This window comes from Suncus etruscus, chromosome 10, assembly GCF_024139225.1.
Source record: "Suncus etruscus isolate mSunEtr1 chromosome 10, mSunEtr1.pri.cur, whole genome shotgun sequence".
Lineage (NCBI taxonomy): Eukaryota > Metazoa > Chordata > Mammalia > Eulipotyphla > Soricidae > Suncus > Suncus etruscus.
The window spans coordinates 82,540,204-82,566,608 of record NC_064857.1 but is presented as its reverse complement, the minus strand read 5'-3'; the positions used below and the strand labels follow the sequence as shown (position 1 = coordinate 82,566,608).

Genomic DNA, 26,405 nt, shown 5'->3' with positions numbered 1-26,405 from the left:
TCCAGCAAGTGGAGTTAACCTGTGGCCAATGAGGGCCACAGCATTGTTGGCCATGATAGAAGCATGGCTCTATCCAGGGGGTCCTGGAAGAATGCGTGCGTGTGTGTGTGTGTGTGTGTGTGTGTGTGTGTGTGTGTGTGTGTGTTTGTGTGTGTGTGTATATCTTTCTGTGCACACACACTCACCCTTTCCCCCCACACACACACACACATAATATAGAAAGACACACGAGTAGGCATGAGAACTAAGTACTGGGCAGTGAAAACCAGTCAGCCTCAGAGAAGTCAGGAGAGAACTAGCAAACAACAGAGCCAAAGCAAAGTAAAACATGCAGGAGGTGTGGTCAAGCCAGGCAGCACAAACCCTCCACAGTTCCCACATCAGAGAGGAACAGGCAAGGAAAGAGAAAAATTTCAGGAGCCTGGACCACTGATTATCTCCAAGCCTGCCAGGAATGATCCCTGAATACAGAACCAGAAACAAGCCCTGAGCATCGCTGGGGGTATTCCAAACCCCGCACTACCAAAAGAAGCATTACCAGACTCCATAACAAACACACAAATGCCCAGATCCCCAGGCTTTATGAATGATGACCAAATAGCACAGCTAGAGCAGGCTCATGCCCACAGATCAGCAGCCAGAACCACATCACTCTGGGGATGAGGCCCAGGCAGGACATGTCCTGCACCATGGAGGGACAAAACAAAACAAAACAAAAAGATTGTAAGAACAGCTCAGTCATGATTAGCTGTGTGTGTTTTGTGAAATATGGAGCTCTGGGAGCCTCAAGAGCCATTACCACATCTGTGGGACGTGGAAGGTCCCTGTCAGCCAGGCCTCTGCAGCCTGTGCTCCACTAATCGGCCCACACTCACTGTCCAGTGGCTCCTCCACCTCCTTGTAGACCTGCCTCAGTGACCCGTCCTTCATGTACTTTTCCGTGAAAATGTCATAGGGGACCAGTTCCCGGATGGTCTTCTTGTCATCCTCTGAGGTGGCCAGCCAACGATCACAAGGGAAGGTCAATGTTTCTGTGCCCTAAGATAGGTGAGAAAAAGAGAGGAGAGAGATGGGGGGGGGCCTTAATCAGCATTAGCATGGGGTTAAGGGAGAGATGAGGGGTCAGGGAGGCAGCAAACACCACAGGTGAACCCCCCACTGGCTCTGACTTCATCACAGCAGGCCCCCTCTTCCTAATAGCCTGGTCCACCCCTGTCAGGACTTGGCCCTCCAAGTGTGGGTTCTGGGGTCTGCACCTCTGCAGGTTCAGGCAGCTGGGGAGAGGCAGAGCTCTAGGGTTCTGTATTACTCCTGAGTCATCCCTAGGACTCTACCTGGGCTTTTTTGGGAGGATATTTAGAGTCACATTCAGTGGGGCTCAGGGCTTACTCCTAGTTCTGTTCTCAGGAAGCACTTGTGGCAGTGCTTAGGGAATCAAATGGGGCACTGGGGATTGAAGTCAGAATGCCACATGCAAGGCAAGCACCTTATCTGCTGTGCTATCACTCTGGTTCTGGGTTTGGCTTTTCATGATTTATTCATATATGTCTTTTGTATCTTTTTGCAATTGTCATATATGGGCTAGATTACACTCTGTTAGTTGATAATGTATGAGGACCCCCAGGTTTAGAACTCTGAAGTCTCAAAACACTTTTTCGGAGTTTGGGGAGTAGGATTCTCCTTATGAGGCGGAAGAGAACACATGTGCTTAGGAACTCACTGAAACTCTGGTCAGGAGTAGGTGAAGGTGGGAGGGTACTAGCCCCCTCTCGACACTTTAGCTTCTGCCTTGAATCCACTCAGGAAAATTGGGGTGCACTGCCTTTGGAGAACTTTATAGTGATCTCAGGAGGATGCAGCACATATAGAAAGTGTCTGGTCCCCTCCGGAATGGAGCATGTGGGGTCCAACAAATGCCTGGAAACTCACATCTTTGTCTGGGAGGAGTCTTCGGATGTCCACATGAGAGCAGTGCCACCCAGGGTTGATGCCTGTGTTATCATGGCCGATCCGAATTTTTTCAATGATCTCCCCCACGTCTTCCAGCTGAGGGGAAAACAGGAGACAGATGTCAGAGCAGGCCCCATGAGAAAATGCCTTAGCATTTACACACACACACACACACACACACACACACACACTCTTTTTTTTTTTTCAATATATTCATATTTTAATATTACACTGCCATGTTTTTCATAACAGTGACACAAAAATTAGATAGTTTGAGCAATGAAAAATATTTTTTAATTTTTAATTTTTTCTTTTTTTTTTTCACAGCAATTTTACATTTATTGGCAACTGGTAAACTCAAATTGGTAAACTCAAATTAGCAATGATTTCCTCCCCACCATAGTCGCCCAATAGCTCTTCTACCCTTCTAAATGAGTTGAACTAGAAACTCAAAGTCGGGGCTTCCAGACTATCACCAGCATTACTAAGACCAGACCTAGGTGGGTAAAGAGCTAGGCCTGGGGACACATGCATGGTCTTAATATAGCGAACGGTTAGCCTGCCCTGATTACGGCAAAATCAGAACAGCGAGAATATTCGCAACACACACACACTCTTACACTCAGCCTTTATCCCAGAATTTTGATCCATTCGTTCTGTGCTCTGCTCATATCATGTTTATGACTACAGTGACTTTGCATGTGCTCCCTACACCCCCTTTTCCTCCTGCTCAATCTTACATCTACGCAGATGCTAGCCCAGACAAGCCTGAAGGAGCCCTTTGTGAAAGTTGGGTCTCAGCGCAACAGGTCCATGAAGCGCCCCCTGCCATCCCTCTCCCCAGCTAGAAGTGCTGGATGATGTTATTTATACTTGCTCCCTGCTATGTCTCGGAGCCTAGGACAATGCCCAGAACAAGACACTGTGTAAGAGTTGGCTGGAAGGATGAACCACGTGTTTTGTTTGAGAGATGACTGTGCACTACCAGGAGTAACTCCTGAATTCTGAGCCAGGAATAACCCCTGAGCACAGTAGGGTGTGGCCCAAAATAAACAAATAAAACCTAAAACAAATACCCCCCCAAAGGTAACCAAAATAAAACAAGAATCACCTCCTTTAAGTTCTGTCACATCCAGTCTCCACCACCATATCCCCCAGCTCAGGCTGGTCCCCTTGTGAGGTGCCATCATTCCATGTCCCGGCTTCTGCCCACTTTCTCCAGTTTAGTGGGGACACTCACCCTCTTTTCTGAGCTCTTCCACATGTACCTCAGCACCCAACACTCACTAGTATTCTGAAGTGGCCCCTGGGCCAAAGCCCTGCACAAAACCCACCCCTAGGCACAGGGCATGGGTGCCCTTTCCAAGGGAGCATCCTGGGACTGTACCTTATTACCCACAGACCTAAAGACCCTAGATATAGTTCACTTTGTGGGGAGACCTGGTATCCTGAGCAAGACCACAAAAACCTTGCAGGTAGAGTCTGGGGGATTCCATTGCTGGTCTCTCCCCTCCCCCAGGCTCAGAAATTTCTGGTGGGAGACCTGCACAGAACTGATCCTAAACCATTGCCTCTGGTCCACATGGAGAATAGCCTCCGAACCTCCTATAGAGCTGAGGAGGTACCCAGGATGTAAACACATCTGCTGGGGTAATGGGCCACAGTGTGACCAAGAGCAGGACACTCAGCTCTGGGTCACCAGGAAGCCAAGATCTCCTGGGAAGACATGCCTGTTGGAGAAAGATGGATGCCTGGGAACTAGAACTATGCCTGTTTCCTGTCACATTCAATTCTGACACCAGTCCTGGGGTCAGGTGAGGGTTCCCAACCTCTGGTTCCCTGAAATCCATGTCCCCACTGCCAGGTTGCACTCTGCTAGCACCTGCCATGAGCATCAGGGTCCCCCATTCCCACCTCCATGATGAAGCGGGATGCTGACTTTCTCTCAAAGAAGAGTTTCTGCTCCCTTTTGTTGGTGCACAGGTACTTCTCCTGGGTGCACACAGCATCGCAGCCATAGATGACAATAAAGATGTTGGCATCAGTTCCAGCAGCGAAGACATCACTAGTGTACAGGGTGATCTCATACGGGACGACTGGAGGGGGTGACAGAGAACGAAGAGGAGTGTGACAATGGGACCAACAAAGCTAGGTTCAGGTCTGCATACATGGTTGCCTTGGAGCCCTGAACTGGTACCCAGGAATGAGGGTTTGCACACAGCTGCTGAGCAGCCATGAGGGGAGAGGCTGAAGCAGGGACTGCAGGTGCTTCCCAGCCTGCTTAATCCTCAGAGCAGGGCTCCTATGTGCTCACTATAGATCAGTTGAATACACAGAGCTCCTATAGGTCCTGAGCAAGTGGCTTGGAAGCCATAATTTGCCCATCTACAAAGAGTGCCCACATGATCCTGTTCCGGAGATGCCACAAATAGCAGTTCAGGGGGTTACTGGCCCATGGTCTGCCAGGCTACACCAATGAGAATCCTCATTTCTGCAGGCTTCCTGCCCCACCACAGCCCCTCACTGCAAATTCAGAGCCCATTCATGTCCCCAGCACTATCTCCAGTTAACAGTCTGCCTTGGTATACAGTGAACAACTTCCTGAAAGATGACTGGAGCTCAGGTGTGAGCTGAGTGCCTCAGAAATCTTGGAGTGATTATTAACCAAAGACAACCCCCACGCCTTTCTCAGATTCCCAGTGGTCTGGATCCTGAACTCAGATTTTAGGCAGAAGTTTGATTCTTAAAGGCATATGGCTCGATATAGGTTGTAATCCATTGGCAGGCTGCTGTGGATTAGTGTGGGGGGAGGTGGTCATCACCAGTTCTTTATTATTATTTTTTCTACATATATGGAATTGGGTTGAATTCATCATTGTTCATGGTACATGGTGGGAATACAATTTTTCTTGTGACTCTTTTTGGTGGGGGGAGGGGAGTTGTGTTTGTGTAACAATCTGTACCCTTACTCTGGGTCGTGATTTAGAAAAGGGAGAAGATGAAAAATGCAGAGGCAAGGTTTTGGGGCAATGATCCTGAACTCCTGGACCTGAGGAGTCACCCTTGCATAGGGGAGGGCCCACTTCTCCTGTGGCCACAACTCTTTTGTCCTGGGATGTAGCTGTGGCTCTGAGTATGATCTAGTACCAAGCTTCTGCTCTTCTAGTACCAAGCTTCTGAGTCTCTTATCGCTGTCTCAAGCCTTCATGGATACTCCCTGGAATCAACTTACTATCTCACAGCTCACAGAAGTGAGGAGAAGAGTCAGAGATGAAGGAATTTTCCCTTTGTCTGATTCAAGTCCTGAGTGGATAGCCTCTACCTTATGATTGGGCCAGAGGGAAGAGAAGCTTATGGAAGAGAAGCTCCTTTGCCTAAACAGGAACTGCACCAATTAAAGGGAAATCATGGGCAATAAAGAGAGGAGGATTATTTCCACAGCTTTGCCTCCTTTGAATTTTTAGCATTTCTTCATAGAGAGGTCCAAGAGGCCTGGCGCAGAGTGTAACAGTTTTCCTGAGACCTGCTAGCTGTGAGGAATGGCCTTGGAAAAGTCTGGGAGAGACCTTTGACCCTTGCCTTCCAGGCTGTAGCGAGCCTCTGCCATTGAGCAGCTGTGCTTTTCCAAGCAAGTAGGTATACTTCTCTGGGCCTTGATTTCCTTGCCTATATAATAAGGGAGCTGTGATTCTCCATTTGGTTTTGGAGGTGGAGATGTGTTTGGGCCATGCCCAGTGGTGCTAAGGACTTACTTCTGGCTCTGTGTCAGGGACCACTCCTGATAGAATTCCAAAGACCAAAGGCAGTGACAGGAATCAAAGGCTAAAACTACCCATTGTCTTATCTCACCAGTTAGACTGTTTCTGACAGTTGGATTCATTTCCGTTTTATTTTCAAAGGACCCATTATTATTTATTTTCAGTGGGCCCATTGTCACTTTTCATAGAGAAAGCAAGTGTCAAAACTTTATTAAAATTTCCCCCTTCCAGTGTTTGAGAAAGTATTACTGCAGTGATTTTTCCAGTGTGTCAGTGACTGCACTGGGAGCTAGTGATGAGTTGGTGATGATTTTTCATAGTAAGACCTTGGTCTACCTAACCACCATCCCATGCAAGCCTCTGTTTGTAGGCAGGAAACTTAAGCCCTGTCTTTTGTAACTGGCTAGCTAGGAGTGGAGTTTGAAGTGAATCCTTTACTTCTTTCTCCTTGTTCTGGAATTCTGCCTGCAGCCCACCAAAGACCCAGGGAATTGGAGAAAGGCTCAAGAGTCAGAGAGCAATGGGCACTGGAGGAAGGAGTAACCAGGGTGAGGAGGAAGAGGATGAGGGAACAGGATCTTACATGGTGTGTACAGCCTCGTCTGCAGCTCCGCATGGAAAAGGTCCCGGATGATGGCTCCATCATCCTCATTCTTGGCCAGCCAGCGGCCACAAGGGAATGTCATGCACTTTCCGAGAGAGGGGGCATCCACCTCTACCCAGTCAACAAACCAGCCTGGTGCTTTGCCTGGAGAGAAGCAGACACACACAGAAGCCACTGTAGATAGCACTTCTGGCACACCCAATGTCCCTCCTGCTCTCTCCCTGATGCCCCTTTTCTTTATGAGCATGGCAACTTACTACCATGAGTTCTGTGGAAACAAGCACCTGGCAAGGTGAGAGTACACTGCAGGCTATTGTAGGAGAGGTAACAGGAGAGAAGGGTCAAGAAGAAATGTCAAGAGGTGAGGGAGCCTCAGAAGAGGGGTGTGAGGGTGCTGCTATTTAGGGTTCAAAGCCTTGCGTAACCAAGGGCTTTATCCACATCTCCCTGGAGAAAAGATGGCATCTCCCTGGGCCTCAGAGTGATGCTTGAAGGAAAGGAAAGCCAAGAAGGAGGGACAGATAGTTCTCCCCAAGAAAAGAAAAGTTCATGTTCAACAAAGATCCAGCAGGTAGGGACTAGAAGGGCCTCCTTCCTTTGACTTCCTTAGACTTCTCAGATGTGATTGGCCAAGTGATGAAATGAAGTCTCATTTCCCAGAGGGAACTATATAATACCAGGGATGGAACTTGAGCTGCTTGCTCAAGAAGTTTCTTCCCCACTGTCCTATCTCTCAGGATCCTTTACAATTTGTCAGGTGGAGAAGAGAAAATAAATTAAAACCACAGTGTCCAGGCCCCACACAGTTAGGCTTAAATCCCAATGGGCAGCTAGGTCTCCACCGGTTGCAGGAATCAAGGAGGCTGAATCACAGGAAACAAATAGCATCCACTATTTCTCCCAGGGTCTCTCCCAGACATTTTTCCCAGTGTCTTCCCCAGTGATCCTAGAGCCCTGTCCATAGTCCTTACTCAGCAAGAGCTGGGGCAGGTAGGGTCAGAGGCAAACCAGACCTGAGTTGTCGTGGCCAATCCTGACTTTCCACAGCTCTCCTAGGTCCAGCGTCTCCACAGTGAAGATTTCAATACTGTCTCTCTCAAACTTGTCACTGTTGGTCTTCGAGGATTTCAGGAGAGTCATTCCTGCCAACCCAATAACCCAACATGATGGGATGTCCAGAGCCCTTTCAAGCCAAGTCTGACCACCCCACGAGTTCCTCCTTTGAGTGATTCAATTTAAGAACATGCATCAGATTCAGGCTGTGCCCTGTCACCTGCAGGACACCATGGAACAGGGTGACATTTTAGCAATGTATCATTGTTACCCAGCTTTACAGAGTTCAAGTTGTGTGTTTTCGCTGCATTGTGCTCCTAAAGAGGAGACACACCAAGAAGTGAGGTGCCTTCTCCAAGGTCATTGGGGGGTATGTGGTAAGTCCAAGTCCATGTCTACTCTCTTTCCAGAATTCTCCCACTTCTACATGGGGTGTGAAGGTCCATGATAAGTCACACCCAACCTACTGGGAGAAACAGGGTCCCTCTTCTAGTAGGCATCCCTGGCTAATGATTCCTACACTTACAGTAACTCTCACCACAGCCAACCCATGCCCTTTGCTATGTCCTGAGACTCTGGCTGTGGAGTACATATGAAATTTGAGAACCCAGAAGCCATTGCCCACTACACCTATATCACTTTCCTGTTCCCACATACCTGGGAGTTCAGGCTCCAGAAACACTTCAGGAAGGAGGATTCAGAATACCCACAGACTGGTTAGTATGCACAGAGTAGAGAGAATCTTATTCAGTGCCTGAAACTACCATTCCCTGTGAACGTTGCCTGGGGCAGATCCAAGATGTGGTTTCCTCCAATCTGATCTTACTGTCTGCCCCCTAAAGTGGTTGAGTTCTCAAGAATCGCTGAAGATATAGAAATCTCAGGGCAAATAAACAAATAAAAGGGCCCTTTTTTTTTTTTTTTTTTGGTTTTTGGGCCACACCCGGTAAGGCTCAGGGGTTACTCCTGGCTATGTGCTCAGAAGTTGCTCCTGGCTTGGGGGACCATATGGGACACCGGGGGATCGAACCGCGGTCCGTCCAAGGCTAGCGCAGGCAAGGCAGGCACCTTACCTTTAGCGCCACCGCCCGGCCCATAAAAGGGCCCTTTAATTCTGGTGACCATGGTTTAATTACTGTTGCTATGGCACCCATTTAATAGTATACATTTCTCTATAATAACTAACCTACTCTTCATCATCATCACCAATGTTTCTTGAGTGCCATTTTGTTGAGTCTAATATTTTTGCATGTTCAAGTCCATTAAATCCACAATTCCATGTGGCATCTACTAATTTAACCTCTATCTTATAAACAGGGGTGTGTTAAGACACTGAGAGATCATGCAAATTGCTCAAGGCTACACAGTTCATAAATGATAGGGTGAAAAATTAAAGTAATCCACTAAGCTTGAGTTTATGCTTTACCACTAGGTCACTGTATTGAACAATGAACACCCCAAAGGAAGGAACAGACCACTTTATTCTTTAATAATGCTCTATACAGGACTCTAGACACACAAGATTTTGAACACATGAATAAGAAAATTTGAGGTTCAAACCCTCCTCTGAACATAGAAGAGGGAGCAGGTTATCATCCTGCATAGCTGACCCATTAGCCATCCATACCTTCTCTGAGTATCTTTTTTTTTAATTTTTTTATTTAAACAACTCTATTACATACATGATTGTGTTTGGGTTTCAGTCATGTAAAAACACCACCCATCACCAGTGCAACATTCCCATCACCAATGTCCCAAATCTCCCACCTCCCCACCCAACCCCTGCCTGTACTCTAGACAGGCTTTCTATTTCCCTCGTACATTCTCATTATTAGGATAGTTCAAAACGTAGTTATTTCTCTAACTAAACTCATCCCTGTTTGTGGTGAGCTTCATGAGGTGAACTGTAACTTCCAGCTCTTTTCTCTTTTGTGTCTGAACGTTATTATTGTGATCAGGCAAGAAAAAGATATCAAGGGAATCCAGATAGGAAAGGAAGAAGTCAAGCTCTTATTGTTTGCAGACGACATGATACTCTACTTAGAAAACCCTAAAGACTCTACCAAAAAGCTTCTAAAAACAATAGATTCATATAGGAAGGTGGCAGGATACAAAATCAACACACAGAAATCAATGGCCTTTTTATACACCAATAATGATAGGGAAAAGATGGACGTCAGGAAGGCAATCCCATTCACAATAGTGCCACACAAACTCAAATATCTTGGAGTCAACTTGACCAAAGACATGAAGGACCTATATAAAGAAAACTATAAAGCCCTGCTCCAAGAAATAAGAGAGGACACACGGAAATGGAAACACATACCCTGCTCATGGATTGGCAGGATTAACATCATTAAAATGGCAATACTCCCCAAAGCATTATACAGATTTAATGTGATCCCCTTAAAAATACCCATGACATTCTTCAAAGAAATGGATCAAACACTTATGAAGTTCATCTGGAACAATAATAATAACAATAATAGCTAAAGCACTCCTAGGGAAAAGGAAAATGGAAGGCATTGCTTTCCCCAACTTTCAACTATACTACAAAGCAATAGCTATCAAATAGTTATCAAAACAGCATGGTATTGGAATAAAGACAGACCCTCAGATCAATGGAATAGGCTTGAGTTCTCAGACATTGTCCCCCAGACACACAGTTACCTAATTTTTGACAAAGGAGCAAGAAATCCTAAGTGGAGCAGGGAAAACCTCTTCAACAAGTGGTGCTGACAGAACTGGTTAGCCACTTGCAAAAAAGTGAACATAGATCCCCAGTTAACATCATGTACGAAGGTAAAATCTAAATGGATTAAAGACCTTGATATCAGACCTGATACCATAAGGTATATAGAACAACAATTCGGTAAAACACTCCATGACATTGAGACTAAAGGCATCTTCAAGGAGGAAACTGCACTTTCCAAACAAGTGGAAGCAGAGATCAATAGATGGGAATACATTAAACTGAGAAGCTTCTGCACCTCAAAAGAAATAGTGCCCAGGATACAAGAGTCACCCACAGAGTGGGAGAAACTATTCACCCAACACCCATCAGAGAAGGGGCTAATATCCAAAATATACAGGGCACTGACAGAACTTTACAAGAAAAAAACATCTAATCCCATCAAAAAATGGGGAGAAGAAATGAACAGACACTTTGATAAAAAAAAGAAATACAAATGGCCAAAAGGCACATGAAAAAGTGCTCCTCATCACTGATCATCAGGGAGATGCAAATCAAAACAACGATGAGATACCACCTCACACCATAGAGATTGGCACGCATCACAAAGAATGAGAACGATCAATGCTGGCAGGGATGTGGAGAGAAAGGAACTCTTATCCACTGCTGGTGGGAATGCCATCTAGGCCAACCTCTATGGAAAGCGATATGGAGATTCCTCCAAAATCTGAAAATTGAGCTCCCATTCAACCCAGCTATTCCACTCCTAGGGTTATACCCTAAGAACATAAGAATACAATTCAAAAACCCCTTCCTCACACCTATATTTATTGCAGCACTATTCACAATAGCCAGGTTCTGGAAACAACCAAGACGCCCTTCAACAGACGAATGGCTAAAGAAACTGTGGTACATATACACAATGGAATATTATGCAGCCATCAGGAAAGATGAAGTCATGAAATTTTCCCATACATGAATGTAGATGGAATCTATCATGCTGAGTAAAATAAGTCAGAGGGGGAGAGAGAGATGCAGAATAGTCTCACTCATTTATGGGTTTTAAGAAAAATAAAAGTCATTTTTGCAACAATCCTCCCAGTTCACTTCATAAAGCTCACCACAAAGACTGGTAAGTGCAGCTATAGAAATAACTACACTGAGAACTACCATAACCATGTGAATGAATGAGGGAACTGGAAAGCCTGTCTGGAGTACAGGTAGAGGTGGGGTAGAATGGAGGGAGATTTGGGACATTGGTGGTGGGAATGTTGCACTGGTGAAGGGGGTGTTCTTTACATGACTGAAACCTAATCACAATCATTTATGTAATCAAGATGTTTAAATAAAGAAAACAAATTAAAAAAAGAAATTAACAGAGTAAAATTAAAGTTCATAACTTGCTCAAAAAAAAAGAAAGTTATTATTGCAAGAATGTCTTTCATTTTTCTTAAAACCCATAGATGAGTGAGACCATTCTGCATCTTTCTCTCTCTCTGACTTATTTCACTCAGCATAATAGATTCCATGTACATCCATGTATAGGAAAATTTCATTACTTCATCTCTCCTGACAGCTGCATAATATTCCACTGTGTATATGTACCACAGTTGCTTTAGCCATTCATTTGTTGAAGGTTATCTTGGCTGTTTCCAGAGTCTTGCTATGGTAAATAGTGCTGCAATGAATATAGGTGTAAGGAAGGAATTTTTGTATTGTATTTTTGTGTTAGCAGAAGCCCCAAAGGACTGAGATTTCCTTGAAATTCTTTTTATTCCTTCATAGTCTCATGTCAAGAGTAAAATGGGTGGCTAGAGTGATAGCATGGGGCCAGAGTGATAGCACAGCAGTAGGACATTTGCCTTGCACATGGCCGACCCTGGACGGACCCAGGTTCTATCCCCAGCATCCCATATGGTTCCCTGAGCCTGCCAGGAGTAATTTCTGAGCACAGAGCCAGAAGTAACCCCTGAGCACCCCTGAGGGCTGGGTGTGGCCCCAAACAAATAAACAAAGAAAAAGTACAATGGAATCCATAGGCTGAATATCCCGAACTGGGAAGAGTTGGAGTTAGAGTTAAGTTCACCTCTGACACTAGAACAGGAAGAAGCAAGAAGTAGACACAGAGAAGAGACAACTCACTAAATGGGGAGTCCTTCAGCTATGGCTTTGAAAGGCAAACAGAATGACATCTTTAGGAAAGTTATAGAAAATGGTGACAACTTTCAGAAGAACCTTGAAAAAGATAGACTATAGGTTCAGGCACCATGACCTAGGAAGAGAATGCTGAAGAGAATATGATGCACATGGCTTCCTCACACTCCTAGACAGCCAAGGCAGCAATGAAGACAGAGGGAAGGGCTGGGGTTCTCTGCTGCCTGGAATTTAGTAATACTGACTTAGCAATACTAGAAAGAGATGGTACAGGATCAAGGAACTTGTCTTGTATGCTGCTGACCCCTATTCAATCCCTAACTTAGAAAATAGTTTCCTGAGCACCACCAAGAGTGAACCCTGAGCACCACTGAGTCTTTCTAACCCTCCCCCATGCTCCCTACAAAAGAAAGACTTGGAAAAATTTCCTAAGGGGTGCCAATCAGAACCCAGATAGATAAGTCACCTCATCTAGAGATATGTAAGAGAAAAGAAACTGCCTTTCCCTGATGAGATGAATTGCAAGCAATCTGTCAAAAATCAGAGGTATGCAAGAATGAACACACAATAGAGAAAAGACAGTCTTCAGTAAATGGTGCTGAGAAAACTGGAAGACAGCCACATGTCAAAGAATTTATCTCAGCCCAGATCTTGCACAGTACTTAAAAATCAACTCAAAATCTTTTAAAGACTCAAGCATGACCTGAAACTTTAAAGCTCCTCGAAGGAACCAGAGGAGGAAAGGCTTCATGACAATGCATCTTGGCAATGATTTCATGCACAAAGCACAGGTAACCAAAAACCCAAGTAAGCAAGTGGGACAAAATGGAAAAATAATGCTAAGTAGAGCAAAGGAAAATTATCAGCAAAAGGGTAATTTACAAAATGAATAAAGGATTTATAAAGTCTATAAGAAACCTTGAATGATATCAAGAACTCCTACAACACAAGCAAACCAACAAAGACCCTAAAGGACACACCAGTTTGTGCTCTTTAAAGAAAACACATGAATGGTTGACAGACACACAAAAATTCTCATTGTCTATGATCATCAGGAAAAGGCAAATAAAATCCCAATAAAATATTACCTTTCATCTGTCAGAATGGCTACTATCAAAAAAAGGAACAGACGCAGTGTTGTGAGAACACGAGGAAACCAGAACTCTAGTGCACTTTGGGGTAGGGGGAATGCAGGATGGTGCAGTTGCTATGGAAATTGATATAAAAGTGCCTCAAAAAATTAAAAATAGAGCTGCCATATGATCCAGCAATCCCGCTTCTGGGTATCTATCCAAAAAAAGTGGAATCAAGATTTGAACAGCTATTACCATTTCCAAGTTTATGACTGCTCTATTTTCAATAGTTAGGAGTGAGGGGGAAATAAAAATGTTAATTAATGGAAAGATAAAGAAAATGTGCTGTATACATACAATGGAATACTATCCATCCTTAAAACGAGAAGGAATTATATATATATATATATATATATATATATATAACAATGTAATTTTATATTACAACAATGTAAATGTCTTTAATATATTAAGATGTTTAAAATACCTCAAACACAGAAAAACAAATGAATCATAATTCTATTTTACATGAGGCACCCAAAACAATAAAACTCAAAACACACACACAAGACTAGGATGGTGGTTATCAGGAGCTGATGATGAAAGGCTGTTAATAATCAATAGTTTCCACTTTGTATTATGAGTAAGCTTTAGAGATCAGCTCACAATCAACAGTAAGATTTATTTAAAATTTTGTTGATAGACGTCATGTCATATTCTTTTAAGATTGAATTAAAAAGAAATTTTTAAAATATTTTAATAGAGAGAGAGGGTGGGCATAAAGTATTTCTAAAGTATTTCCTTGGGAAGTTCTGCTGAATCTTGGTGCTTCCCCAGGGAGGAACATGGTTAAACTATCCCTGCCTTGATTTCTTACCAGTGTTATCTTGGGTGCCAAAGAGTGTGATGAAGACATTGGCATCTGTGCCAGCATTCTTTTTGTCTCCAGTCTTTATAGTCACTGAGAACGTGGTGGACTTATCTGTCAGGAGAAAAGTATTAAGTGAGTGGAACATTGGTTGAATCCATTCCTACATTCATACTGAACATTTCTATAAATCTGGTCAGTGTTTTTTTATTATTTTTTATTATTGCAGTGTTTTTATTCTATAAAATTGATTTTATTCTAGAAATTTGATGAGAGATGAGTTCTTACCCACCCTCCAGTTCACATAATCTCTTAATTGCTATAATTATAGGAGAAGTTTCAGAGAAATTTGGGGTGACTAGATGAGTCTGAGGTTCATTGATTGGCATTCATGGCTTCTCTCTTATAGATTGAGAAGAATTTTAGAGATGCCAGTTTTAATAAAGAGTTTATATACATCATATAACTTTATATAAAACTTGCAGAGAACACAAGTCTAGGTCAGCTAGCTAGCTTCATTCAACTCCTTTTTATTCCTTTACATTACATTCTACTCCACTGTATTCTATTCCATTCATTCCCATTCCATTCTACCTTCATTTCACTACAATCCATTCCACTTAATTTAACTTAATTCCATTCCATTTCATTCCACTTCACTTCATTCCATTCCCTTCCATTTTATTCCATTCCACTCCATTCAATCTCTTTCCATTCCATTCTCAGAAATAGTTCTATCCTCAGCTACATACATTATATTCAGCTTTATAGTCAACCCATAGAAATATGGCCTTTATCCCCCTCTCCCTTGTGACAGAGAAACAAGAGACCAGTACAGAGTGCTTGACAGAGGATAAAGTTTCCAGAGGGCTCCCTGGGAAGATGGAGAATCAAGGGCAGAGCACTAGAGGGAAAAAAATCAGCTCTAGTACAGGTAACCTTTCTGTTCCAGAGCCAGGTTGTCAAGGGGGTTGTTTTCAGCTCCTCCACCCTCCTCATCCTCTGGTGGCAGCACATAGGACTCGTCCACTGGCAACAGCTCTCTGGACAATTGACCATCATCTTCCTCCACTGCCAGCCAGCGTTGGCATGGAAAGTAGTACCTATAGAGCAGAGAATGAGGAAAGGTCTGGTGTTTCCTTGGACAGGTCTCCTGAAGGAGCAGAATTTGGCTGAGAAAGGAGGCCTTCAGGGGCACAAATGATCTGTCTATCCTCAACCCCCATCCTACCTCACCATCCTGGTCAGCATGGGAATCACCATCACAGGACCAAGTGAGGGCAAGCAAGATCTTTAGATACCCAACCATGGAGGGAACTGTGTGACAGTGCTTGGAGCACAGTAGGTCACTAATCTGGGTCATGTTGGATATTTCTAGAAGGGAGATTTCTGTCTCAGCCTCTGATGGAAGGAAGCTGCTCACCACAGCTGCAGGAGCCGAGTTACATAGAAAGTGCATAGGCCACTTTGTTCATTAATGCTGAACTTGGGTATTTATTGGAATTACCTACTAGAAGGTTATAGAGTGTGACTAAGGAGCTAGCACTGTAAACCAGGGAAGAGAGATATAAATTCAGACCTCTCAGAATGGATGTAGGTCCAGTGTGGTGGAGATAGCAGGGTGGAAAGACCTGGTCAGGCAAAATATAGGCTACAGACTGGGGGTTTTAGGATTTGTCTCTAGAGTTGAGCTGGCTTTGTCTCCTGGCCTGCCCCTGACAACTCTAGTACTTAACATGGAAATCCCAAGACCCTCATTTTTATCTAATTTTAGATGGGCAATGAAGAATTCATCTGGCACCCTCCACTACCTCATGGAGCATTGTCAAGTTTCTGTGACCTCAGTGCAGGCTGGAATTAGGATGTGTGTAAGACATTACCAAGGCTTAACCAAATGTCCTGGTCTCAATAGCGTTCCATAATGAAATTGCTCTGCTCTCTCTAATATCTGCCTTTCTTTTTCCTTCTGACTAACAGGGAGCTTTCTGGGGTTCAGGTAATTCCCCCCTAAATAGTGAACTCTCAAACAACTCAGCATATATCAAAGTCAGGGTTATGCCCTTTCCCCCAATGGCTCCTCTTCCTTACCCCTATAAAGTTATGTTCAAGAAGGACCTGCAATGCAGAGAGCAGAAAGTAGAGTGAGCTTGTGAGCTTGAGGGAGGGGGGGTCCTCATTTCTGAGCTACCACATTCTCTTCCAGAACCATTGCCTCCAAATGTCCCCATGTTCCAGGAGCAGGCCCCAAGAACACCCCCTTTTCTATGACCTGGAATGGTGCACAAGGAGGGTGAGCAATTTTGCACTGAGGGATGTGCTTGAAAGGTCTAGTGGGAGCCCCACAGCTAGGCAAGAGTGTTTAAGTGAAAAATGCATATTGTTCCACCTCTTAGCCTTCCGGTATATGAATGGGAAAGTTAAATTTTCATTCAAGCAAATAAGTTATGAATAATAGGCTTGAGCTCAAAATTATGGCCAATTAAGGGAGAGAGACAGAAATAAAAGAAAGGGGTGGAGTTGGGGCAGAGGCGGAGACAATGGGAGTGTGGGAAGTTGGAGAACAAGGGAGGGGAGGGAGACCCACAGAGAATTGAGGTGACTTATTCAAGAAGAGAAGAGGAAAAGTCAGGAAGAAAGATGGGGTTGGCACAGCCCTCCCACAACTAGGAAGTGCGCCTGCGTAAAGTAATTAGTCTGGCATTCACGGTGTCCTCACAGCTATCCCTGTCACCTGCTTGCCACCTTCAAGCCCTGCAGTGATCTCACTGTTGGTATCAGCAGAGAGCTCTGTTCTGGAGCCCAGTGCCTAGAAAAGGGGAATCTGAGGTGCTGGTGTGTGACCTCTGACCCCAAGGCCAAACAAGTAGAGCTATGCAAAGTTCAACAGGATCTACTGACCTCCACCCACAACCTGTGCCCTTCCTGCCACAGGAATCAAGGGAACCCTGGGAGGTGAGGAAGAGTAAGATTCAGCAGTTATGTTTAAGAGAAAAGGAGAGAACATGGGAATGTTTTGAGCAGTGGATCAACAAAGGTGATGGGAGTAAGGAGAGAGGCTATGAGTTAGCAGGAGTTGTTAAATAGCCTTGAAGCAGCTTGGGGCTGCAGCAGGTTTAAGATTTAAAAAAATCGGGGCTGGAGAGATAGCATGGAGGTAAGGCGTTTGCCTTTCATGCAGGAGGTCATCGGTTCGAATCCCGGCGTCCCATATGGTCCCTCGTGCCTGCCAGGAGCAATTTCTGAGCCTGGAGCCAGGAATAACCCCTGAGCACTGCCAGGTGTGACCCAAAAAACACACACAAAAAAAAAAAAAAGAATTAAAAAAATCATATGAGAAAATTACAGCATAAAGTAAAGTAAAAGAAGTCTAGTTTTGTAGGGAATTTCCTGTTTTGGATACAAAAGACTGGATTGAACCATGCATGGCAGGTGGACTTGGTTAGTGTGACTGGCAGAGACGGGCAGTAAGAGTTTGGTCTAGAACTTAGAAATTTGAGGGTCAAGTTTATGCTTTCCCCATAGAAAGTGGTGTGACCCCAAAGCCCTGTGTTTTATCCCCAAGAAAATTGGATAAAATTTGCTGCAAGAACTTTTCTGTTTCAACATTCTGTGATCTCCTACCCACAATCCCGCCCCAAGAACCCTAGCAAGGGAGGATTCCAAAGAACTTCTGGATAGTTGAATTTTGGGAAACCAAGCCAACAAATGAGTTTGTTCATTGTTCTGTCCTCAAAAGGAAGCACATCAATGTTTTTGGCACGTACAATTGGATGTAAGAGTAGCTTCTGTCAGTGACTAAGAAAACCCCACCTCTAGCTATCAATCAAAACAGGATACTTTATGTTGCATGATTGGAAAGAAGTGGAGAAAACTAAAATGCCAGGCTGAATGTGAACAGAACTTTGGACACTAAATACATTCCTAAATATGATGGCATCTTCTCTTTCCTTAGAAGTAGAGCACCCACTTATTACAAGTAAAAAATGCAGCTATAAGCAGATTTAAGTAGAAAGGGTGTCATGGTAAGTTTCATTTCATCAACAAATCAATAAATATAAAGGGGTTGAGAAAGCAACAGAACAGATGAGTTTAACAAAGCCAAACTCATTCAAGACCAAGTCTCCCAAATATCCCACCATCTCTGACAATGAGACACCGGGGGATCAAACCACGAACCGTCCTAGACTAGCAGGAAAAGGCAATGGCCTTACCGCTTGTGCCATCACTCCAGTCCCCATATACTGACTTTTAAAGATTATTTGAAGTATAGTTACAAGGGCTTAAAACTTCACAGTCCTTTCATATTCAAAGCTTAAAGCCTATCCACTTGCAGATTATCCTAAGACACAAGCCAGATGGCATCAATAAGCCCATTGGTTGTGTTGCAGGAAGATAATGGGGCCCTGGTGATGAATTTTGGTAAATAACAAAATTAAGAAATTGGCCAGCCCTGAAATAGTACAAAGGCACAAGGAGAGGCAATTTCTGAACTCTTTGGAAATGGAGAAACTGAGGCACCACCCAGAGAAAAGTGGACCCCTCAGAAAAGGAGATGCTACAGAAGAATATAAAGGCCACAAGAAAAATATGAAATAAATATCAAGAGTTCACACTTAGGGTCAGGGAGGTTTTCTAGCTGGTAGGGCGATTGCCTTGCATGCTGCTGACTTACCAGGATCTCTGGCCTGCCCAGGAGTAAGCCCTAAGCACTCCTAAGTGTGGCCCCCCCCCCAAAAAAAAACAGAAAAATAGTTCAACTTCTATACTTATTGACGATGCCAGGTCAAGGCAAGTTACAGACATAAAACTTTCTCCCAAAACCATTCTCTGCTTTTGCCCTCTAGAGAAGTCCATGTTATCTCTTGAACACATATCTTTCTCTTTCTCTCCCCTTATGTCTAAATAAATTTTGTTCAATAAAAACTATCTTGCTTCACTACTTTTCCTCCCCACATAAAAGGTAAATTTTTTCTACCTCATACATCACAGCCTCCATCTTTGACATCGCAGCCCCCACTTCAAGAAATCAGATGCGATATCACAGGCCTCACATCACACATCACAGTCCCCACCTCATACATCACAGCCCCCACTTCACACATCAGAGCCCCCACCTCTGACATCACACCCCCTTCAGACATCACAGCCCCCACCTCAGACATGGCAATTCCATGCCACCCTCTTTCCATGACTACCTCAGGATCAGGCATGCCTCACCCCACTCACGTGGTCTCGTTGTTCATGTCTGTAATGTCTATTCTGTCCAGGTACCAGCCTGGCCTGTTGCCTGCATTGTCGTGGCGAATCCGGATCTTGGTCAGGGCCCCCAGGTCTATGGCATAGATGGTGAAGGTATCTGTCTGGGAAGATCCAGGGCAGCTCTCAGATCATCCCACCTACCTGGACTTCAGCTTCACCCCAGGGTCAGGGGTAGCCTGAGAACAACTGTAAGTCCTGGGTATTTAGACCTGGAAAATACAGTCAGTGCCCCCCTGGGGGCTGGTCCGCTCAGTCACTTTATTTTTCTTGTTACCACACCAGATGGTGCTAGGGGTCATTATCAAAGGCAGTTAAGGAATCTGGAGGTACAGGAATTGAAGCCAGGCCTCCTATATGCAGAGCCCTCTGGGTTATCTCTTTAGCCACTGAACTATGGTTTTTACACTCACTATGGCCCAGAAGATAGAGAAAAACTAGAGGTAAAGGTGATAGTGAGGGTGAGGAAAAAGCGGGCTGGCTGGTCACTGCATTTTGTTATGTTGTAGGGTGTGTGTGTGTGTGTGTGTGTGTGTGTGTGTGTGTGTGTGTGTGCGCGTGTATGTGTTGTGTGTGTGTGTTATAGCCTGTTATTTGAGTTTGTGCTGAGGTCATATTCTGTACACCCCTGTGTATAATCTCCTTCAACTGCAGATTTTAAACACTTGCCATGAGCCAAGTGCAAATCCAAAGGGACAAATAAAAATGAAAGACTTGTCTTGTTTCCCCGTGAGTGAGCAGCCAAAATGTGCACCTTGGGTGGGTTTGGATCTACTCCAGGGGTCTCAAACTCAATTTACCTGCGGGCCGCAGGAGGCAAAGTCGGGGTGATCCTTGAGTGCAAAGTCAGTAGGAAGCCTTGAACATTGGGGGGTATGACCCAAACAACTAAATCAAAACAAAACAAAAAAAAAGATTCCTCTAGGACAGGACCACAAAATGTTGTACGGAGGGCTGTAAATGGCCCACAGGCCGCGAGTTTGAGACCCCTGATCTACTCTGTCATCCTGATGTAAAAAGAGCCCTTCTTGGTTTCAGTTTATTTTACTATTTTTTAAAAGATTGCAAATTTACAAAAGACTTGAAATTAAAGTTTGTAGGTCCTTAGATTCTCCACTTGCAAAAATCTGATTTCCCTGTCTCTCTCACTCTTTCTCTCTTTATTTAATTTCTTTTTTTTTTTTCCTCCCAGAACCATAGGAAGGTCAGAACCTTCACCTAAATTCATGGCAGTTTTCCTTAGACCTAGAGTATCTCCTCATAACCACAGCCTGACAACCCATAAGACAATCTCCAAATTCAGGAAACAGACAATGGAATTATCTAAACTCCACTTGAGACTTAGATGTTATTGGTATTGCCAGTTTTGCCCTCCACACCAATTTCCTTTCAACCTAGGGTCAGAGGGATTGGGGATTCTCAAGAAAAGTGCAGAGACCAGGAGTGGAAGGATAATCCCAACACAGTAACAATTCAATGTGCTTGGAGGAGCCCATACATGCCTCCCACGCATTTTGGCTTAAACTGTCCTGACTTCTGAGTTGCTTGTCATTTGTACCATCTCCTGAGATTCACGGCTTCACCTAGTGTAGTACCTCCACCCCGACCCTGCTGCCATGATATGTCAGCATGTTTTCCCTGAGCCCCTGTACCTCGCTGAGCTCCTGACCCAGACCCTATCTGGCTAATCTGTGAGCTCCATAAAACTGACCCCACGCTGCCTTCCTGGTAGTCCCCAGCAGATATCGGCTGAAGCAAAGAACCTGTTGTACATACAGCAGAGCCTGTGCTCGGTGGACCTGCTACAGAAATCACCCAAAGGCTTCATTTCTCCTTCTGGAGGGGGGAATCCCACACCAAAACCCTTAAGGCCCAGAGAGCCCAAACTCTACCTGGCCCTGCTCAAACTTGTTGGACTTATCTGACTTCTTGAGGGGCCGCTCGCCAGTGTCCCCATACTCCTCGCCGTAAATGGTCAGGTAGACGTTGGCATCTGTGCCGGCTTTGGGCACATTCCCTGTGATCACTTGGACCTCGTAGGTGTTGGCTGTGGATGCAGAAAGATGTATAATGGAGGATGCATGGACACTGTTGGGGGTGGGGGCCTGAGACCTGGACCCTTGGATCCAGTCAGAGGTGGGTGCAGAAATAACTTCCTCCATCTACTGGGACTGAGAGCTTCTTCCTGCTCCCCAGGGCCACAGGAATGTTTATAGCATCCTCTGAAGGCCACCCAATGTGAGAAGACAGGCCACAGACAGCCCAGCAGTTGCACCTGTCTCTGTCCCATCATTTAATGGGGGACATGCTGTGCCCTTACATCAGGGCACAGAGGGTCCCATGATTTCCTTGGACAGTCCATGGACTGGACACTGGCCAGCCCTGTCTGGTACTGAACCTGCCTCTTCTTCCATCTCTTGGCTTCACCATAAAGTCCAAGAGTCAGACTAAAAATAAAGGCTCCCCTCAGCCACTCTCTGACCACTCTTAGAGCCAGAATGCTCCTCCTAAACTCATGAATTCATGAGCTTCAAGGTCAGAATTAAGCTAGCCAAGAAAGACCCATTTCTGATGTGCTGGCCCTCACAGTGCAGGAGAGCTATGTGGGAACCTGGAGGTCCCATTCATGGGGTCTCCACGTGAGAAAATTGGAACTCACCCCTCCCTCACCCTTTCTCAGCCTTACGCTCAGGACCCTCCCGGCCTGCAGGAGCCAGCTCCACGACGAGCTCATTGTCTTCCTTGCCCCGGGCCAGCCATCGGTGGGCATCGAACTTATACTCCTCGATCACCTCCTGCATCCCTGGCTCTAGCTCCTCCTCTTCCTCCTCCTCCTCACTCTCCTCCTCTTCCTCCTCCGACGAGGACTCCTCTGATGAGGACTCTTCCTCCTCGTCCCCCTCATCCTCCTCGTCACTGCCCTTCTTCTTTTTCTTCTTCTTCCTCTGCAGCTTGGCCTTGAGCCGCTCCTTCTTGAGCAGCTGCTGAAGCTTGTCCTTCTCCTTCTTCCTGCGGGCCTCTTCCTCGGGTGTCAGCTCCTCTTCCCGCACCACCAGGTGCCGCAGCCACAGCGTGTCCACGAACCAGCTGGGCCCGAAGCCCTCACCGGTGTGCCCCAAACGGATCTTGAAGATCTCCCCCACGTCTGCTGCCTCCAGCTGTCAGAGTAGAGAGCAGATGATGAGTGGTGGCATGGAGGGAGCTGGGTGTCTTCCCATGCCCCCTGCAGTTCAGGTGCAGGCCTATGAGGAGACTTATAGGATGAAGGGACTTAAGGATCCTGAGATCCCTCTCTCCTACCCCACTGGGCTGGGTGACTCAGTCAGCACCCCCTCTACCACACTCCTACAGACTCACAAATGCACTCCAGCACTTGCATAATGCGCTCAGACATTTCTAGTCACACACATGCTCATATTCAGTCACACAGGCACTCACATGTTCCATTCATGTTCACAATCACATGCACTGACACGCAGAGCCATACTCCTCACACAAAACAATCACAGTCATTCCTGGTTTTTTTTTTTTTTTTATGTGTGTGTGTGTTTGGGTCACACCTGGCGACTAGGGGTTACTCCTGGCTCTGTGCTCAGAAGTCACTCCTGGCAGGCACGGGGAACCATATGGGATGCCGGGATTCGAACCACCATCTGTCCTGGATGGGCCATGTGCAAGGCAAACGCCCTACTGCTGTGCTATCTCTCTCCAGCTCCTTGTTTCTATTTTACATTTCTCTTGAGTTACACAGATCCCTATGGCCCCTGGACAGCCATAAACATGGTCAGTCCATTTAAGGGCTGAGAAATCAGTTAGAAGGGACTCCCCTGGTAACTGTCATTTAGAGGCAGTGCCTGGGGGCTATATAAACCCCTGACTGAAGTGTTGTTTCTCCTGGACACTGGCTGCATTTCCCACGCAGCTTCGATGGAAGGTTGCTGCCAGACTACTGGAGAAACTGTTGACTGGATTCTCTGTTTCTGCTGCTCTGTTGCTCTTGTCTTTCCCTCTCCTCTTCTCTTAACTGACTCCACCTTTGTCCCAAACCCAGTTCTCTGTCTCTCTCTGACTCTGTATCTTTCTCTTTCTGCCTAGGCGTTGGCTGTATGAACCCTGGCTTCCCTACCCTGCCTGTTCCCCTATTAAAACAGTCTCCAGAAAAACCTTTTCTTGTCAATTATCTGGCAGGTGAGCTCTGGCAGTTTCTGCTTAGGCAATTCCTTCACCCAGAAAAAAAAAAATTTCCCCTCTACCTTGAACTAAAGTAGATTAATTCAGATGGCTGAGCTTTACTTGAGATCCATTTACCACTTATTTATGTCTTCTTATAGTTTATGTATTTTTAGTTCAGGCCTTCCTGTGTTCTCCTTCCCAAAAATAAGTTCAGTGAAGAAAGAAAGGAGGAGAAAGAAGAGGAAGAAGTAGAAAAGAGGTGGAAGAAGAGGAAGAAGAAAGGGAAAGAAAGAGGAAGAAGAAAAGAAAAGAAAGAAGAATAGAAGTCAAAGGAAGAAGAGGAAGAAGGAGGAAGAGGAGGGGGTTTGTTGTTGTTAATTTTGGGGCCACACCATCAGTACTCAGGGATTACTCCTGGCTCTAAATTCTGGAATTAGTCGTGGCAGCCTCAGGTAACCATATGGGATGCCAGGGATTGAACCCAGGTCAGCTGTGTGCAAGGCAAGCACACTATTCACTGTGCTCTCTATCACACAGTAGCCTGGTCTGCTGTCCTCTTATCCACAGGAACTGGTCTCTGCTTCTATGGCAGTTGTATTTTAATACTCCCCTTGAATTACCGCCACTAGCAGTTGGACTTAGACATGCCCCTTGGATACTCCCACTGTAATGACTGTTGAACCTGGGAATGCCTCCTTGTCATGTCAGGTATAAAAAGAAAATCTTGGACTGTTGGGTGGGGCAGAATAGTGACCCCAGAGCAGTGCCTGCTGGCTCTCAGGGGCAGAGATAAAGTGTTGGATGAATGCTGCCTACTTTGTGTCTATTCCATTTTATTTCTTCTTTGAACCCATGCCTCCTCGGTCTCTCTCTCTCTCTCTCTCTCTCTCTCTCTCTCTCTCTCTCTCTCTCTCTCTCTCTCTCTCTCTCTCTCTCTCTCTCTCTCTCTCCTCTCCCTCTCTCAGTCCTGGGTGGGTGTTTGCTACAAGTTGGCATCCTGGGTGGGAACAAGGCCTCACCTGGCAGCTTGGTCCCCCACAGACCCCTGTGAGCCTTGCAGCACCAGGGGACTCTGGCAACCTTGGTCCTGCAGCCCTGCAGCCATGGCAGCATTGGGTTTTTACAGCCTGCAGCCCTAGCAGCCTTGGCCACTGAATGCCTCCTTCGGTGTAACTTCCATACCGAAAGGGACCTCTTGTTTTTACCCTCTCAGCAGGAAGTATGGGATGATTTTGAATTTGTTCTAAGGACCTGACCATGGGTCTTCACCTGCTTCATAGAAATGTGAGGTCTGGCCAAGCTGAGCTCAAGAGGCCTCACATAAGGTCTCTGCCTAGAGGATCTCTTAGAGAGGTCCTTGTCTGGGTATTTGACACTTCTAGTCCAGCCCCCCAGAACTCCCACTGGAATACTGTCAATGGGGCAGAATCCTCCACAAGAACTCAGGTCTTCTAACTCTCTTCATAAAACATAAGGTAGCCGAATACCCTATTGTGAGTAAATTCATAGCTAAGATGGAACAGAGTGCCCCTGGGAGAAGAGAACTTATTCTCAGTGATTTGAGGATAGAATATGGCCTGGTAAGTTCTTCATCACACAAGCAAGATCTCTGTTCCAGGTCACAGCATCCTAACCTTCGCCCTTTTCCTCTTCCAGTCAAGAACAAGCACATTAGAAATGCCTTCTAAGTCTCCATCCATGGGATGTACCCTAAGGACTTTCTCTGACAAGAACTACTGTGATCACTTTGGGGGACTGGGAGGCAGCCAGGCCGGTACCCTAACACCAGGTGCTCATTGATGAAGAATCCCAGGCTCAGAAGGGAAATGCCAGACCTGTGTCTCCTCAGCATGGTAGCAGGAGGCTGAACACCATGGGGGCTCCTCTTGCACTAATGCTTCACACACTCATAGCCCTCGCCCCCCATCTGGACTAGCTCTCTACTGGGTGCTCTCCTGGCTCTTTGTTAAAGGTGAAACTGTTGGTGGCACACAAACACACAGATCCTCTACCATAAATGTTCTCCTCATATACACATCTACAGTGTCCAATGCATGCACTCTCACACATGCACATATGGAAGGAATCAGGTCTCCACATCTCTTGTATACAGCTTACTTGTTTACTCATACAACACGCTCATATGCTGCTTTCTTCTCTACTTAAAAGGAAGTTACAAAGGCCTAGGCCATGAGGCCCTAGGCCCTCCCAGAGACCTGCCTGGAAAGTATGGACCCGAGGATAAGAGGATGAGAAGCTCTGACCACAGGTCTGGGAGTGGATTCAGTGTCCAGAGGTCTGGATCCACTTTGTACTAAATTAGATGCTTCAGCTCTAGCCATTCACAGAACCAGCAGTACCTCTGTACTGTTGGTAGAGCTTTGAGAAGCAACCCCAAGAAACATATCCCAGGAAAGAGATCTGGAAGGAAGTGATCTGGGTGGGAACCAAATAGCACTCCTTTTCTCAGAGCTTCTCAAGAGAACCTCATGAGAAATCAGGGATGAAACCCACAGATCAAGTTGAGCTCCTTCGTTTTCACATGCAGCTCTGCCCTCTGTGGCACCTGCACCACCTTACCCACACACACCTGGAATGTGTCCTTGGATGCCCGGTCAAACACTTTTGAGCGACTGGAAAGGAAAAGCACTTCCGTCTTGCCTTCCTCACCATAGATCTGGATGAAGACTCGAGAAGTGGTACCAGCGCCACCGATATCACCAGTCCAAACTTCCACCTCATAGTGGACCACTGGGTGGGCATATGATGGAAGAGAGAGGACACTTAGTCATACAAAGGACCGTCCAGGTGAGGTCAACAGAAC

The 26,405-nt window shown here is 45.5% G+C and overlaps 2 protein-coding genes and 1 non-coding gene across 3 annotated transcripts in view; all 3 read right to left on the bottom strand.

The window, feature by feature from the left end:
- Positions 1-26,405, bottom strand: part of LOXHD1 (lipoxygenase homology PLAT domains 1) — a 154,297-nt gene that overhangs the window by 49,811 nt on the left and 78,081 nt on the right. Inside the window, 11 exon segments of the mRNA XM_049781504.1 lie at positions 876-1,038; positions 1,930-2,046; positions 3,865-4,046; positions 6,292-6,456; positions 7,326-7,454; positions 14,162-14,266; positions 15,092-15,255; positions 19,379-19,512; positions 21,301-21,455; positions 22,095-22,566; positions 26,172-26,332. Coding sequence (XP_049637461.1) covers positions 876-1,038; positions 1,930-2,046; positions 3,865-4,046; positions 6,292-6,456; positions 7,326-7,454; positions 14,162-14,266; positions 15,092-15,255; positions 19,379-19,512; positions 21,301-21,455; positions 22,095-22,566; positions 26,172-26,332 — 1,947 coding nt within the window.
- Positions 1-26,405, bottom strand: part of ATP5F1A (ATP synthase F1 subunit alpha) — a 521,274-nt gene that overhangs the window by 486,321 nt on the left and 8,548 nt on the right. The gene's annotated exons all lie outside the window — the stretch shown is intronic.
- Positions 2,418-2,553, bottom strand: LOC126021025 (small nucleolar RNA SNORA72). Its single transcript, XR_007499648.1, has one exon. It is a non-coding gene; the product is annotated as a small nucleolar RNA SNORA72 (small nucleolar RNA).